At 49.3% G+C, this 16,875-nt stretch overlaps 1 protein-coding gene across 1 annotated transcript; it reads right to left on the reverse strand.

Moving 5' to 3' along the window:
• Positions 1–916: 916 nt before the first annotated feature.
• Positions 917–10,856, reverse strand: LOC126993802 (histone H3). The gene is made up of 2 exons (XM_050852958.1): positions 10,728–10,856; positions 917–1,690 (listed from the first exon to the last, which is right to left on the reverse strand). The coding sequence occupies exon 2, from the start codon at positions 1,344–1,346 to the stop codon at positions 936–938; it is 411 nt and encodes a 136-aa protein (XP_050708915.1). The 5' UTR covers positions 1,347–1,690; positions 10,728–10,856; the 3' UTR covers positions 917–935.
• Positions 10,857–16,875: the final 6,019 nt, after the last annotated feature.

The following is a 16,875-nucleotide window of genomic DNA, read 5'->3' on the forward strand; positions in this document are numbered from 1 at the left end:
GAAGAAGCAGACATGCCCCCCAAAGCATCAGGAAAGGCCGCCAAGAAGGCCGGCAAGGCCCAGAAGGCCATCGCCAAGGGTGACAAGAAGAAGAAGCGCAGGAGGAAGGAGAGCTACTCGATCTACATCTACAAGGTGCTCAAGCAGGTCCACCCCGACACCGGCGTCTCCTCCAAGGCCATGTCCATCATGAACTCCTTCGTGAACGACATCTTCGAGCGCATCGCCGCCGAGGCCTCTCGCCTGGCCCATTACAACAAGCGCTCCACCATCACCAGTCGGGAGATCCAGACGGCCGTCCGTCTCCTCCTGCCCGGTGAGCTGGCCAAGCACGCCGTGTCCGAAGGCACCAAGGCCGTCACCAAGTACACCTCCTCCAAATAAGCAACCCACCAACTTGCTTGCACTGGAAAAGAACCGGCTCCATCGGAGCCACAAACTATTTCCCGAAAGAGAACGAAGACGGTTAGTCCCTCCCGCGCTCTCTCTCTCTCTCTCTCTCTCTCTCTCTCTCTCTCTCTCTCTCTCTCTCTTACTCACTCACTCACTGAGCTGACCCACCAAGGGATGCATGGCATCGATAAGCGGACCGAGTCCCGCCAGTGCTCGCCAAACCGCGACCAAGGCTTGAAATCGCCAATGCTTCTCTCGGTCGTTTGTGGTTAGGTGCAGGGGATCGCGATGAGCGATATATGCGTATACATAGCAGCCGTCATCAGTAGTTAGTGATTCCGCCCCTCCGTTTATATCAAATCAAAGCCCCCCAATCAATGGATATGAGATTATGAAGCAGAAGGATATGTGGGAAAGGCAACAAGCCAGTGATCCTCCTCCCCCCCTGCCCGCCCCAGTGTCTGTCTAAACTCTCTCCCGGAAAGTGACTTTGGCCCTGAAAAGGGCCTAGATATAGTGAGCAGATTGTAGTACTCAGACGCTTAGGCACGCTCGCCGCGAATGCGACGGGCCAGCTGGATGTCCTTTGGCATGATGGTGACACGCTTGGCGTGGATGGCGCAGAGGTTGGTGTCCTCGAAGAGACCGACGAGGTAGGCCTCGGAGGCTTCCTGCAGAGCCATGACGGCAGAGGACTGGAAGCGGAGATCGGTCTTGAAATCCTGGGCGATCTCGCGCACCAGACGCTGGAAGGGCAGCTTCCTGATGAGGAGCTCGGTGCTCTTCTGGTAGCGGCGGATCTCACGGAGGGCCACGGTCCCGGGCCTGTAGCGGTGAGGCTTCTTGACTCCTCCGGTGGCCGGGGCCGACTTGCGAGCGGCCTTGGTGGCCAGCTGCTTGCGGGGCGCCTTGCCACCGGTGGATTTCCTGGCAGTCTGCTTGGTACGGGCCATGGCTACGGACGAACAGAACAGTTGAGTCTTCCCAGCCGTTTCTGTTTTTTATAGTTTTGGCGGCCGGGGGAGCAGCGGTGGTCCGCCGCGTCCTGCGCGTGCGCCGCCTCCTAGTCCCGCGCTTGCCCGCCCCCGTCAGGCAGTGCATCTATCTAGCCCTATTGGAGGAATTTAGGGGTCTCTTGGAGCTGTCTGCATATGCTAGAGCCTAGTACCGTGTGGAGGCTCACCCAACGTCACTGGGCCGTCCGGAAGTAGACGGCAAGAGCCAGCCTATCGCCCAAAGACCCACCACCGCAGCCTCTGGCTCTGCATATATAGAGCGAACGCTGTGGCAGCCCAACCTTGACGAGCGACCATTTTGCGATTCTGACGACGCTCGATGTCCCCCTCCCGCCGAGGGAGGCCGGGCCGAGCAGGTGGCGGCTGGACAGGGCCAACTGGGCCACCTTTCGTAGAGAGGTGGCTAAGTGGTGGCTTCACTACAGCCAGCCTGAAGACATAGACCGCTTCGACCGAGACCTTGCTGCAGCTTTGACCGACGCCGCCGACAGAGCCATCCCGAAGGCAGTCGGTCGTAGACCGCCTACCAAGAACGGATGGTTCCGCAGCCCCCGAGTCAAGGAGATGAACCATCGAGTCAACACCATCCGCAAGCGCTTTCGCAGGGACCGCACGCAGGAGAATCTACAGCTACTTCGCGAAGCAGTGGACCACGCCCGACAGGTTGCCAGGGAGGAGAGGGAGACCAAGTGGCTGAGCTGGTGTGAGAGCTTCGGCTCGCGCACCAGCCTCGGAACGCTCTGGTCATGCCTCCGGCGGGCAACGGAGGAGAACCTCCCAGGCCTGCCGCACATCCCACCCCGAAGGAAGAAGCCAACAGGCTCATCCGTTCGTACGCGGACCGCGCATCCGCAGGCAACCTCCCCCAAGAAGTGCAACGAAAGCAGCAGGAGCTACTACAAGGCAGGCTGGCCCGCATCCGGCGTGCGGAGGCCCGGCCTGCAGTCACCGACCCACTCTTTACGAGAGAAGAACTGAAGAGAGCAGAGAAGAGAAGCAAAGACACCGCGCCCGGCGAGGATGGTATTACCTACTCCATGTTACGCAACATGGGGTCGGCTGGTGAGAGCGCCCTTCTGGCCCTCATCAACGCCTCCTGGGAGGCGGGTCGCCTTCCAGTCCGTTGGAAGGCGGCACTCGTCCACCCGGTGCCGAAACCCAAGGACCCAGGCAAGACACGGCCCATCTCTCTCATCAGCTGTGCTGCCAAGACAGCTGAGAGAATGGTACTGACTCGCCTACAGTGGCAAATGGGCCCGCCCCATCACAACGTGTACGGGTTCACAGAGGGGAAGAGTGCTGCTGACAGCATGGCCTCCCTTCTGTCCACGATCAACAACCAGCCGGCTGTTGTGGTCTTCCTCGACCTAGAGAAGGCCTTCGAGCTGGCCTCGCCCACTGCCATTGCTGATGCTCTTGCGGCAAAAGGTGTCAGGGCGGCTCCTCAGTTGGGCACACGACTACCTTCGCGACCGCACAGCAAAGGTAAGGTTCCAGGGCCACGTCTCCAGCAAGCAGGGCTTCGAGAACGGCACCCCGCAAGGGGGCGTCCTCAGCCCAACGCTTTTCAACGCCCTCATGGAAGCCCTTGCTAGGCTTCCGCTAGGACGCAACGTCACCCTACTCAGCTACGCCGACGACCTCGCGTTAGTCGCCGTAGGTAGAGGCAACAGGCTCTCATGGGCACAGAAGGCCCTCGACTCAGTCACCGCTGCCTGCAGAGACCTAGGTCTCTCGGTTTCAGCCGGGAAGTCGAGGGCGATGTCGGTCCTCGGCCCGACGCCTGAGCAGAGCCTGAGGATACAGGGTGTACGACTCGAGTGGTGCACAGCGTACCAGTACCTTGGAGTGTGGATCGACCACAGGCTCACCTTCTCGAAGGAGGCTGAGTACCTGAAGAGTAGGATGAAGTGCCGGCTCACCGTGATGCGGAGGATGACGACCACGAGAGCGGGGGCGACGCACCGAGTCCTTAAACTGTATTACGTACAGGCCGTCCGTACCCTCGCGGACTACGCGGCGGTGGCGATGGTGTCCCTCTCAGACAGCGTCGCGACTTCTCTCGAGAGGTGCCAGAACGACGCGCTGCGGCATATCCTCGGAGCGCCCAGGTGGACGAAGCTAGAGGCTCTGCGAGCAGAGGCTGAGCTCCCTCCCCTGATGCTCCGGATCGAACAGGTGGCAGCCGCGTGGGCAGCCAAAACAGTCGTCAGACTGTCCGACACCCCTGCGAGACGGAGGTTACTAACCTCTCTAGCACAGGATGCCAGGCTTTTCACCGACAGGACGTGGGCACGAGGGATAGCGAGAGCGACCCGACTCTCACTCCCGGACGTGGACCTGGCAGGAAGAGGACCGGATGAGAAGGCAGAGGGCTACGTCGACCCGCCGCCATGGGCTGCGGATGTGGCTCGCTTCCACATGGAACCCCTGCCTTTCAGCAAGCAGCAGTGCTCACGCGAGACCTTACTCGCCCACGCAAGAGGAACCCTTGCCCGCACATCTTCGGATGGGGCAAGTGTATACTACACGGACGGATCCGTTGACCGAGAGAGAGGCAGAACAGCGGCGGCCTTCGTGAGCGGCGAGGAGACACACGGTTGGCGGACCGGCGACCACTGCTCTACCCTTCAGGCAGAGCTAGTGGCACTCCTGACAGCGCTCCAGCACGCCCTACGCACCGACAACAAGGACATCAACGTTTACACTGACTCGATGACAGCACTCCAGACGCTCAGACGAGACAGGGTACGTGACAACATCAGACTGGTGACTATGACACTAGACACTCTGGCACGCCTGCGACGCGACGAGCGAGCCGTGACGTTCGCCTGGATACCCAGTCACGTGGGTGTCCCGGGCAACGAGGCGGCGGATGCAGCAGCCAAGCAGGCGCTGGACCAGGACCGGATCGCAATCGAGGTCCCTGTTAGCTTACAACAGCTAAAACGCACAGCGAAGAGGACCACAGGAAGGCGCGCGCTCGCGCTAGTGAAGGACGCTGAGGCAACCTCAGCGTCCCTTCATTGGTACGCCAACGCCACCGGCTACGAGACCGTTTCCCTCCTCCTTAGCGAGGAGGGATAGGTGAATGATCCACAGACTGCGACTCGGCTACCCGACCGTTCGCTCCCTCATAGCGGACTACGAGGGCGAGTTGTGTCTGCACTGCCTGGAGGATGCGGACGACCCCCTCGTCCACTACCTCCTGGACTGTGCGCAGACAGGCCCGCTAAGGACGATGGCGGCCAGGAGGGGTTACACCCCTTGCGGAGAGAGAAGAACAGCTGCAGCAAGGATGGTACGGTACCTGACGGACGACCTCGGGACACTCACGAGGTTCCTCAGACAGAGAGAGCCTCCACGGTAAACGACGAGACAGTATGACTTCCTTTTTTTTTTTTTTTATTATTTTTTAGTCAGTTATTTTTATTTTTACCTATCTATTTATTTACTTATTTATTTTTATTTAGTTATTTACTTAGTTATTTAGATTTTATTTTATTATTTACTTATTTATTTATGTATTTATTTAATTTTATTATTACTATTATTATTATTATATATATATATATATATTTTTTTTTTTTTTTTTTTTTTTTAATTATTATTATTACTATTACTATTATTTTTATTATTATTATTATCATTATTATTTATTTATTTATTTTTTATTTATTTATTTATTTATTAATTTATTTATTTATTTATTTTTTATTTTATCTATTTTCTTAATTTTTATTTTATTTATTATTATTATTATTATTATTATTATTATTATTTTATTTTATTTTATTTATTTAATTTTTTTTTTTTTTTTTTTTTTTTTTTTTATTTTTTTTTTTTTTTCTTTCTCAACACCTTCGACTATACTTGCGTGGTTCGAATGACCCACTTTAAACAAATGATCCCTTTGCTATACAAAGGACTCTTCCAACTGTCACTTACTGTTCAATCTTTCGGTCTCATGCAATCCCCTCCGTTCCGCTCACCACCTGTGGCTGGACCCCACCAAAAAGGTCTGTTTCTACTGCCTCCCACTTTACTTGCGTGGTTCGAATGACCCACTTTAAACAAATGATCCCTTTGCTGTACAAAGGTCTCTTCCTCCTGTTATCTTACTGTGCCACCTTTTACCCTCATAGAATCCCCTCCGTTCCGCTCGCCTCCCTCCGACTATCAGGGCTGGACCCCATCTAAAGGTCCCTCCGCTATACGGAGTACTTCTCAAACCATACACTCTGCCAAATATACGTACAAACCACTGTCGCCCTCTGACTTCCTTAATTTCAATTATTCACACCTTTCAATCCTCGGGACCTGGAGTGGGGTTTTGTCGGTCGCTCATGGTACGCTGCGCGCTGGCCATTGGGGCCGTGTTGGGTGCGGCACTGGCGTTTCTGGGCGTGACGCGTCCGTGGCTTAGAGAGATCCAAGAGAGAGGCGGGCCAGCCTATGGCACATAGCCCGCGAGGGCTAACAACCCTCAAAAACCCACCACCACCACCCACCACCAGCCCAACACTCACTCACTGACTCACTCCGCTGGCTCCCGCCGAGACAACATCTCCTCCGCTCCAGCCTGACTTCCCGCGCTCCACCAGCCAACTCCACCTACGCGCGCATGACACTCAAGGCTTAAAGTCCCTAGCGGCGCACCACCAAGCATTACCCTGTATACCGGGGAGCTCCCTCTTGGTTGAGCTCCCGCTCAGGGCAAAAGCAACATTTCCCTCCCCCTCAACATTCTTTCCTTTTCCGGCCAACCACGCCCCAGACATCTCCAGGTGCCTCAGGTGAACCCCGCGGCTTGCTCAAGGGGGGCCTAATTGGCTGCCTTAACGTACCTGGAGATAGGGCACAAAGCTGTAGGGTTAGGCTTTGCCAGTGGGTGGATACGAGGGCTTTTAGGAGTCCGTCCATCAGTAAAACATTGGCGAATAGGTAGGGGCCCGCACTTCTCGCTCTATCCAAGTTGAATATGCCAGCAAAATGACGAAAGTAAAGATCAAACATCCCAATCCGCACGCAACAGAGACGAAGGCAGCCCTGCTCCGTCTCCTAGCAAGACACGATGTGTACTGCAATCGTGCCATCCCCGTCCGCGACGGCTTCCTCACCATACTAAGCGAGGCCAATGACACCGACAACTTATTCAAGCAAACCACAATCAAGGACCTGGCTGACGAACAATTCATCCCCATCCTCCCTCCTGACATCAAAGCCAAGCGGACAGTCATTCTTTTCGGCGTAGACTCGCACATTCTACAGCACTCTCCAGCCGAAATACAAGAAGAAATTGAACGCCTCAATGAGTACACAGAAAAGAACATCGACTGCATATTCAAATTCCCAAACAATGCTCCAGTCATAAAGATCACGTTCCTGGAGACACCACCCGCCAGAAAGTGCCTGGATGTTGGACTCAAAATGTTTAATCTCAGGATACCAAGCCACAGTATAAAGCAGGAGGAATACATCCCCATCCAAACCTGTATGCGTTGCTACAAGGTAGAAGAACACAACACCTCCGACTGCCCAAAGGACACAGACTTCAAAGCATGCTCAGAGTGTGGCACGGAGGGCCATGTCTGGCAAACTTGTCAATCAAACACCAAAAAATGCCTCAACTGCGGGGGCGAACACAGAACCCTCGCCCACAAATGCCCTATCCGAAAGGCGGCCTCCCAGAAAGTCAAGCAGACATTGGATGCAAAGAAGTCGCAAACATATGTCTCTGCCGCATCCACAAACCTCATCAACCAAGCCCAACCTGCACTTAACTTTGATTCTGACAAAACGACTAAAATCATGGCATGTATCCTGCAGTCATTAGTGGCAGATCTCGGTTCTCCAGGAACATACGAAAAAGAACTACATGACCTCTTCACGGCAAATGGACTCCCGCCAATCGTCATCCCAAACCCGCCTGACTCAAGCAAAATTCTCCAAAAAACTGTAGCCCCTATTGCCACTCCAGCCCGCCCAGAAATGGAAAGCCTGCAAAGTCCCCCCAGCAATGACGACCCATCCTCTTCGGAAGACGAGGCAGAAGACCAGACCGATAGTGACACTGACCCAGAACAGACACCAGAAGGCCCCCTCGCCCGCAACACCAACACAAAGGCTACCAGCAACGAGACCCACCCACAAGCATCTCACCCAATCACCCGCTCGTCCGCCCACGAGATAAGCGCCAAACCCAAGCACCCCACTTCAACCCTCCCTCCACCATCTCGCGACACCACACGGCATTCGCCCTCTCCCCCGTCCGGACAAAAGAAGAAGAAGGACACGAAGAAAAACAAAACTAATGCGCGATGGCAGAGACGATCAAGATTCTACAACATAACGTCCTACATTGGAGAACGCGAAAATTTGACCTGACCAATACCTACAAACACCTAGACCCTGATATCATACTAATAAATAGCCACGGTTTAAAGAACTCTGAGCCTTTCAAAATACACGGTTATACCACACACAAGAAGAACTCTTCCAATACACATACAGATGGCACAGCAATTGCAATCAAACACGAACTGAAATACAGAATCATTGATGATTTTTTCGCTGACATACTGGCGGCGGAAATAGAGACCTCAACGGGAAAAATTTTAATAGCTACCCTCTATCAGCCACCAGCGCGGGACTACATACCCGTCCCTGACTTCGTCTCCCTCTTCAGAAGACACATCCCAGTGTACATGATCACGGACCTCAATGCTAATCACCCGTTTCTAGGTTATAGAACGAGCAACGTAAAAGGCCGCCAACTGCTCCACCTGACTAACAATAGAACTCTCCGACACATCGGCCCACACTTCCCCACCTTCGTCTCCCACAATGTTGCCTCCACCCCCGACATCATCTTAACCAACACCAGAACATACCACAATACTCATATTGCTCAAGGACCTATAACCACAAGCGACCACTTCCCCATAATTTTAACAATATCTGCACAACCCATTCTCACCCCATGCCCACCCAGACTAAATTTCAAACAAGCAGACTGGGCTGGCCTCAAAGCTGACATCGATAGCAAACTCCCCAACCCCGAGGCTGCTATAGCAACCACCACAGCAGCCATTGATCACACTATCAACGACTGGTACACAAAGATACAATCCTCCCTCGCAACACACATTCCCACAACACGTTTCAAGACAGTGCCTCACACCAACTTTAGTCACCGCACCAACACACTAAAAATACAATTCACAGCAATAAATAGAGAGGCCACAGCAAACGGCTGGACCCTGCAACTGTACAGGCACTACAGACACATCAAGACGAGCCTCCAAAACTCCCTGACAGAAGACAGCAAAAGATGTTGGTCAAACCTTGTCTCAGAAACGGCCTCCCTTCACAATGATCCCTCAGTTTTCTGGAGGAAAATAAAAAATCTCATGGGCAACGACACCGTCAAACCCTCCTACTTAAAAAAGCCAGATGGGGAAAAGATACACACCCAGGAAGAAAAGGAGGCTGCGTTCAGGGATATATGGGAGGAAGTCTTCACGGATAACGATGCAGCAGCCGGTGACGCAGTACAACGAGAGTTAGTTGAGAACTTCATGCAGAACAACGCACAGAGAACGAGGCCCCAGGAACACCAAGATCAAGAAACCGAGGAAACCTTCCTGGATCGCCCAATAACCACTGACGAAATAAAAACCATCATTAAGACATTAAAGAACACAAGTCCGGGAATCAGTGGCATCAACAAAAACATAATAAAACACCTCCCCAACAGTGCACTCACTTACCTCACTACAGCCCTCAACACCTCCCTCAAAATAGGCTATTTTCCACAGAAATTCAAAGAGGCTACACTAACTCTCATTCCAAAGTCTGAAAAATCCCCATTTCACGTAACAAACTACAGACCCATCTCTCTATTAGAAGTACCAGGCAAAATATACGAAAAAATCCTGAACCATAGGCTCCGACTACACTTAGAAGACAACGCCCTGCACTACCCCTTACAGTTCGGCTTCAGGCAAAGTAGGGGAACAACACACGCTCTCGCACTAGCGACGGAGACGATAGCACAATACAAAGCCGACAAGGGGCAATGCCACGTAGCCATGAGAGACATCACAAAAGCATTTGACAAGGTCTGGCATCTAGGTTTAAAGTACAAAATCCTTCACCTCGATCTCCTGTCACTCTGGAAAGACTACTTTGTAGCTTTCTAGATGGCAGGAAGGCGAGAATAAGAGTTGGAAATTACCTAGGCGCCAACTTTGCCCTAAGCTGTGGTGTCCCTCAAGGCAGTGTGTTATCACCGACGCTCTTCTCGATTTACACAAGAGATATTCCACCCCCTCTCGTCGGCACCAACATAACGTACGCCGACGACGTAACACAGATCTTTGGTTACCAAGGCCCGTCGGTGAATATGGCCCAAAGAGCAGCAGTCCGGGGGATCGAGGCCATCTCCACATATGAATATAAATGGAAAATAAAAACCAACCCCACCAAATTCAAGATCCTTCGCCTCGGTGCAAGAAAACACGAGGACATTATCACAACAGCAGGCAGAAACAGGACTGCGGATAGCGGAAAGATCTTGGGACTGACTATCTCGAAAAGAGGATACTGCGACCACGTCAGCCAGCGCAGAGCCATTGCTGCAAACAACTTAAAGAAATTATATAGATTTTCGAAATGCCCATTAAAACAAAAACACATCTAGTCAAGACTTTAATACTCCCTGTCCTTGACTACCCTCCCATCCCCACACATGCACTCAGCACAAAACAACATAGTAAACTTCAAGTAATCCAAAACAGGGCTCTTAGATTTGCCACAGGCCAGAGACACCCATACACACTAAACACCGAGGAAATACACCAAGCCACTAAGACTTTACCCCTCAATATTAGAATCCACCAAAAAGCAGAAAAAATTTGGCAACGACTTGCCACTCTCGAAATTCCAACAATAGCGACAATACAAAATAACCAAGAAAATATTACAAGATACCACGCTACCTTCCCCAGCAGTCTACAAGCACTGCAGAATCAACCACTCCCACAATTTCACTGAACTGCCTTACGCAACAATAGCTAGCTTCTCGCAACATATTCACAATGACCCAATACACACATCAACAAAAAAACTACCACAATGAAAACCACTTATAATAAAGACACGAACTACATCCAATAAACTCCTAATCACCCGCATGCAACGGTGGCCGCCCACCGATCTGTCTACTTCTACTGTCCTTCCCTCCCCCTTTACCTTCCTCTAACCCCTTCTTCCTTTCACCCCCTCTCCGAAAAAAAAATAAAAAAAAAGCCCAACACTCACTCCACTGTTGAGCTACCCACCTGAACCATGACTGGCCGCGGCAAGGGAGGCAAGGGACTCGGAAAGGGAGGCGCCAAGCGTCACCGCAAGGTTCTTCGGGACAACATCCAGGGCATCACCAAGCCGGCCATCCGTCGTCTGGCGCGCCGTGGCGGTGTGAAGCGCATCTCCGGGCTCATCTACGAAGAGACCCGTGGTGTGCTCAAGGTGTTCCTGGAGAACGTCATCAGGGATGCCGTCACCTACACTGAGCACGCCAAGCGCAAGACCGTCACCGCCATGGACGTGGTGTACGCCCTCAAACGCCAGGGCCGCACCCTGTACGGCTTCGGTGGTTAATGCCGCTGCCTGAGCGAGCCCGACCTAACCCACCCACCCCGGACCTCTTTGAGGTCCACATTCTTATTCACTAAGAGAATAGTAGCACACATTTTACTTCAGTTATATTTCCTTTTTTTCTTTCTTTCTTTCTTTCTTTCTTTCTGTTTCCTCCCTCCCTCCCCCCTGCCTAATGATGGTTCACACCTCCGCCCACTGCTCCCCATCCACCTCATTTGACACTAGTTTGTTTGTTTCCTCAATCCCATCTTTTCCCTACCTCTCTCCCTCCCTCCTGCCTAATGATGGTTCACACCTCCGCCCACTGCTCCCCATCCACCTCATTTGCCACTAGGAAGCTCCAATTTGTTTGTTTCAGTTCTTACAGAAACATCATTTTGCCATAATTTCCCCTGTCCCTGTCAATTCTTTGTAAAATCAGTAACAGGATATTTATGAAAAGAGAGAGAGAGAGAGAGAGAGAGAGAGAGAGAGAGAGAGAGAGAGAGAGAGAGAGAGAGAGAGAGAGAGAGAGAGAGAGAGAGAGAGAGAGAGAGAGAGAGAGAAAACTATATTGGAAAATATATAGACAAAACAAAGCGACGTCTGGACGGGAAGAGGAAAAGAAAGAGAGGAAGAATGACATAGAAAGGTTAAGAAAGAAAGAGAAAGAAAAAAAGGAGGAGAAAAAGAGAAAGAAAGCAATAATGAGAAAGACGGCAAATATATAGACAGAGAGAAAGAAGCCTCCCCTTCTTGATCCACTCCTTCTATTGTCTCTTGGATTGTGCAGGAGTGTATAGGAAAGCAAGGGTAGGGTTAGAGGGTGAGGGACAGGCTCAGAGCGACCTTTGAAAGGGAAAGGCTGAGGAAGTGGGAATCTCCCTCTCCCTCTCCCTCCTCCTCCTCCTCCTCCTCCTTTTTTTTTTTTTTTTTTTTTGTGTGTGTGTGTGTGTGTGTGTGTGTGTGTGTGTGTGTGTGTGTGTTCTTCTAATTCTAATTCTAATTCTTATTCTTACTAGCTAGCGCAAGACTAATGTATCGCAGTGTCTGTGCTGGCTGGCTGGCTGGCCCTGGTGCTTTTGCACTTAGTTTAGCTTACCCTCCCAAACGTTTTCTTCTTCTCCTCAGGGTCTACCTCGCCACCTAGCACCTGTGTGTGAGGCCGGATGTTTAGGTTGGGTTAAACTATACCGTGTGAAGGTGAAGGTGAAGGTACAAACCGATGCATGCTTTCTCGGGTGAGGCAGGGGATCATACATGACGTCAGTGAGTGACTGACTGATTCATTTTACTCATTCCGGACCTACTCCACAGGCCACAGCGGGTCGGAGCCCACCCAGCTACTACCTACCTACCTACCTACCTACCTACTTCATCTCGGCGGGGGCAGCGCCGCATCTGATCTGCACGACGGCCATCATCGTCTCAACGACCTACCTCCCGGCTCTGTTTTGCGTTTTTTTTTATTTGTTATGTTATGTCTTGTGGGTTAATTGTTGTTGTTATCGTCGTTGTCAGCAGAGGAGTCCCTTACCTGCCGTGAAGAAAACAAACTAAGTGTGGGAAGCCTGCCAGACGTGGGGGTTGTTAATTGTTGTCATGACTGAGGGTCTTCTTCCTAGTAATATCAGCAGGAATTGACCTAGGAATGTCACTATGTAGTTGAGGGTGTGTGTCCAGAAGTCTCTTTTGGGAAAAGGGTGTGGCTCCCAAGGGGAGCCGGATTAAACGGTACTGTTGTCGTCCCTGAAAGGCCGAGGGCGATTACTTCTTCTCGGTCTTCTTGGGCAGGAGCACCGCCTGGATGTTAGGCAGCACACCTCCCTGGGCAATGGTGACGCCGGAGAGGAGCTTGTTCAGCTCCTCGTCGTTGCGGATGGCCAGCTGCAGGTGGCGGGGGATGATGCGGGTCTTCTTGTTGTCGCGGGCCGCGTTGCCGGCCAGCTCGAGCACCTCGGCGGCCAGGTACTCCATGACGGCCGCCAGGTACACGGGGGCGCCGGCGCCCACGCGCTCGGCGTAGTTGCCCTTCCTCAGGAGACGGTGGATCCTGCCCACGGGGAACTGCAGGCCGGCACGGCTGGAGCGGGACTTTGACTTCCCCTTCACCTTTCCTCCCTTGCCGCGTCCAGACATGTCGACAGTGAGTGGTGGGGGCGTGGACTTGCGCTTCTGCTGTGGGCTCGGAGAGCGAATACCTGCTTTCTAATCTAATCTAAAGATGTAGGATAGATTAGGGTGTGGTGAAATAAGAGTATAGGTATAGTAAAGTTTTTGAAGTGATGTTGAAGTAAAGTGAGAGGTTAAAAGGTGGCGGGCTGTCCGCCTTGCTTAGTCCTTTATTTAGTCCTTAAGTATGTTGTATCTAGCGTCGCTCTGTTTTCTTGTTATCTTATGTGTTTTGTTTATTTGCTTTCCGTGTTCGTTCCTGCTTTACGTTGTGTACTTTTTCCTCGGTGGTCCTCTGTCCAGTATATTTTTTGTCTTCTTAAACCATGCGTGGTTTTTGTGGCTCTCGTAGTTTTCTGTTATTCTCGTGAATTGTTCGCTATTCATGGATGTCATCTTGATGAATGTTTTCTCCGCCTGCATGTGTATGTGGTACTTTACGGGATCTAGTTTTGCTTCTTCGTGCATTTCTTTTGTTGATTTTATATAGGGGAATCGTTCGTTATTTGCGAACCTTAGAGCTTGATTCTGCACCTTTTGTAATTTCATTGTGTTTTTGTCGCTGAGTGTTATTAGTGGTATGTGTGGGTATCGTAGTATTGGTAGTACAAGTGTTTTGATAAGGTGTATTTTGATTTTTGTTGGTAAGTTTCTAAATCTGTATAGTTCTGTTAGTGCCAATAATGCTTTGTTCTTTATTTCATTCACATGGTGCTCTATTCCATTTCTGCTTATAGTGAGTCCTAGTATTTTCCCTTTTTCTGCGTAGTTTATTGGTGTGCCATCAATTGTTATGTTGTTTTTCTTTGTTACCGCCAGTGGAACTATTTTAAATTTATTCTTGTTGGTTTTGATTTTCCATTTGTTCTCATAGTTGTTTATTTTCATAATCTCGCTTTGGACCCTGCTGGCCATTAATGTTCTTGACTTCCCTGCATAACATATTATTTGAGTTATATCATCTGCATATTGTATGTTTGTGCAGTCTATTGCTGGCTCTGGTAGATCATTGGTGTAAATCGTGAATAACGTTGGTGACAGAGCGCTCCCCTGAGGGACTCCTGCTTTCAGTGTGAATGCTGGGCCTGTGTAGTGGTTAACTCTTATCTTGGCTTTCCTGTCGGTGATAAAGTTGTTTAGAAAAATTTTGGTGATGTGTGGGATGTGTAGAAGGCCTATCTTATACTGTAGACCTTGCAGCCATACTTTGTCGAAGGCTTTGCTTATGTCTCGAAGTACTAAGTAGCATTGCTGTTTTCGGGCTGTGTGGTGTGCTGCGGTTTCGTGAATTACTGTGAGTGCTGTATCCGTTCCTCTTTTTGTTCTGAATCCGTGGTGAGAGTCTTTCAAGATGTTTTTTGTTTCCAAGAGCTTTCGTAATCTTATGTTAATAATTTTCTCTAGTATTTTTCCTGTGACTTCGAGTAAAGATATTGGTCTATAATTTATTGGGTTTGTGTTGTCTGAATTTTCTTTTGGCAATAATTTGATAACAGCTGTTTTGAATTTTTCTGGGAAGTATCCCATTGATAATGTGTGATTAAAGATCACCTGTAGCTTTTCTAGGGCAATTTCAGGTAGGTTTTCCAGAATATGTTTATTTATTATTGATTCACCCGGAGTGTTGTTTTTAAATGATTTGATTGTTCGTTTAATTTCGTCCATCGATATCAGTTCATCTGTGTGATTCATTCCTTGTAGTCTGCTTGTATCTGAGAGGGGATGCATCGTGCGTATATGTTCGTGTGCGTTAAGATAGTTTATAACTTCGTTTTCTGTGTTTCTGTCGTACCGGATGTTTTCTTCTCTTGTTATGCTGAATACAGGTTCCCATTCTTCTCTGAATGCCTGCTCTTTCGCTTTGTTTGATGTTAGTTTTCTGTTGTTTTTTATTAAGTGTTGGTCGTTGTTGGATTTTTCCCCTTTTAGTTTTTTCAGTTGACTCCAAAATGTTTTTGGTTGTGTGAGAGTTGTTAGCTTTCCAATCGAATCTTTGAAGTTTTTGTCTCTTATATTTTCGGTTTCTTGTTTTATTTCTGCTTTGAGTGTTTTGTATTGTTGGTATTGTCGTATGGTCCATCCTGCTGTTATTGATTGCAAATGAATTTGTGCAAATTGGTGTTGTAAGTTTCTAAGTTGAGGGCTGTCGAGCGGTTTCTGTGTTACCATACTGTTTCTTATGGGAGTATGCTTTCCCACATTCTGTTCTATTGTTTTGTACCATTCTTCAATTTTGCTGTCTATTTCTTGTTTATTCATGTTTACTGGTGTTGTTATATTACCCATTCCCTCAGTTGTTTCTGTTCTTATTTTTTCCCAGTCTGCCCTCTTGTAATCAGGTCTTGGTATTATCTCTTCCCGCACTGCTTCTGTTGTTATCTTGATAAGGATTGGCAGATGATCTGAAGTGGTGAGTGGTCCAGGTCTGATGTCTATGTTATGTATTGCCTTGTTGTTGCTTAGTATCAAGTCAGGAGTGGAACTTGTGCTATGGCCAAAGAAAGTTGGAAAGTTTGGGCCTAAGTGTGTTGCTTTTCCATTATGTATGAAGGTGGCGAGTCCATTGCCTACTGTGTTATTTATATTGTTTCCAAGAATTCTGTGCTTGGCATTGAAGTCGCCTATTATATATGTTGGATGGTTGTTGTATAGGAGTCTGTGGAAATCTGGGTATGGAAGGTATGGTCTTCTGGGTGGCAGGTATGTTGTAGCGATGGAGATGGTTCCAGCAGTAGTTTGTATTTTCAGTTCTAGTATGTCGGATATGAAGTCATCTTGAATTTTGTGTTTTATGCTGCTTCTTATTAGTATCGCTGATCCGTCGTGCAACTCATTGGATGTATTTTTGATATATGTTTTATACCCTTTTATTTGTATGCTATGTGTGTCTTTTGCTCCATGGCTGTTTAAGAGGATAACGTCTGGGTTTGATTGGAGATACGTATTTGTCAAGTTTATTTTGTTGGTCCTCCAGTGTTGTGTGTTATGCTGAATAATTCTTAGTGTTGCTATTATATCCATGTTGTTTTTATTGAGTGTTTCGGTTTGACTGTTTATTTGCTTTCAATCCTGTTTCTTCCTTTGCTTGGAGGTGGTGTCTTCTGTGGGTTGTATCCATTCCGTATTTTCCTGAAGATGGCATCGTCTACCACCCTCCAACTGTCTCTCAGGCTGATTTCATTGTCGTTGAGGAGCTTCAGCACGTCTTCCTCTTTGTACTCCGGTGAGGTGTAGGTCCATTTAAATGTTCCCTTCAACATTCCTTTTGTGAGTGCCCTTAGGTTGAAGTCTGCCTCAGGGTATCCTTCACTTTCTTTGGCGAATATCTCCAGTCCTATTTGGTTGCCGCTTATCTGTTTTTTCATATTCACTTCCCCTGATGATCTTGTTCTTTGTTCTTCTGTGTGTGTTTCTTGTTCTTCCTTCTCTTCCTCATTTGCTTTTGTTGTCTCATCTTGACTTTTTGTCTCCATATGACTTTCCTCCGTGGTTTCTTCTGCCTGTAAGTTAGCCTGTGCTGTATTTAGTATTTTGAGTGAAGGCGGGTTGTCGGGGAGAATGACACTTGGGAGTTTGTTTGCTTTAAGCAATTTGTTGATCTCGGTGTTGTATGATCCAGGTTGAGCTACATTCACCAAGTGAGCATGCAGCA

This window comes from Eriocheir sinensis, unplaced genomic scaffold (genome assembly GCF_024679095.1).
Source record: "Eriocheir sinensis breed Jianghai 21 unplaced genomic scaffold, ASM2467909v1 Scaffold678, whole genome shotgun sequence".
Classification (NCBI taxonomy): Eukaryota; Metazoa; Arthropoda; class Malacostraca; order Decapoda; family Varunidae; genus Eriocheir; species Eriocheir sinensis.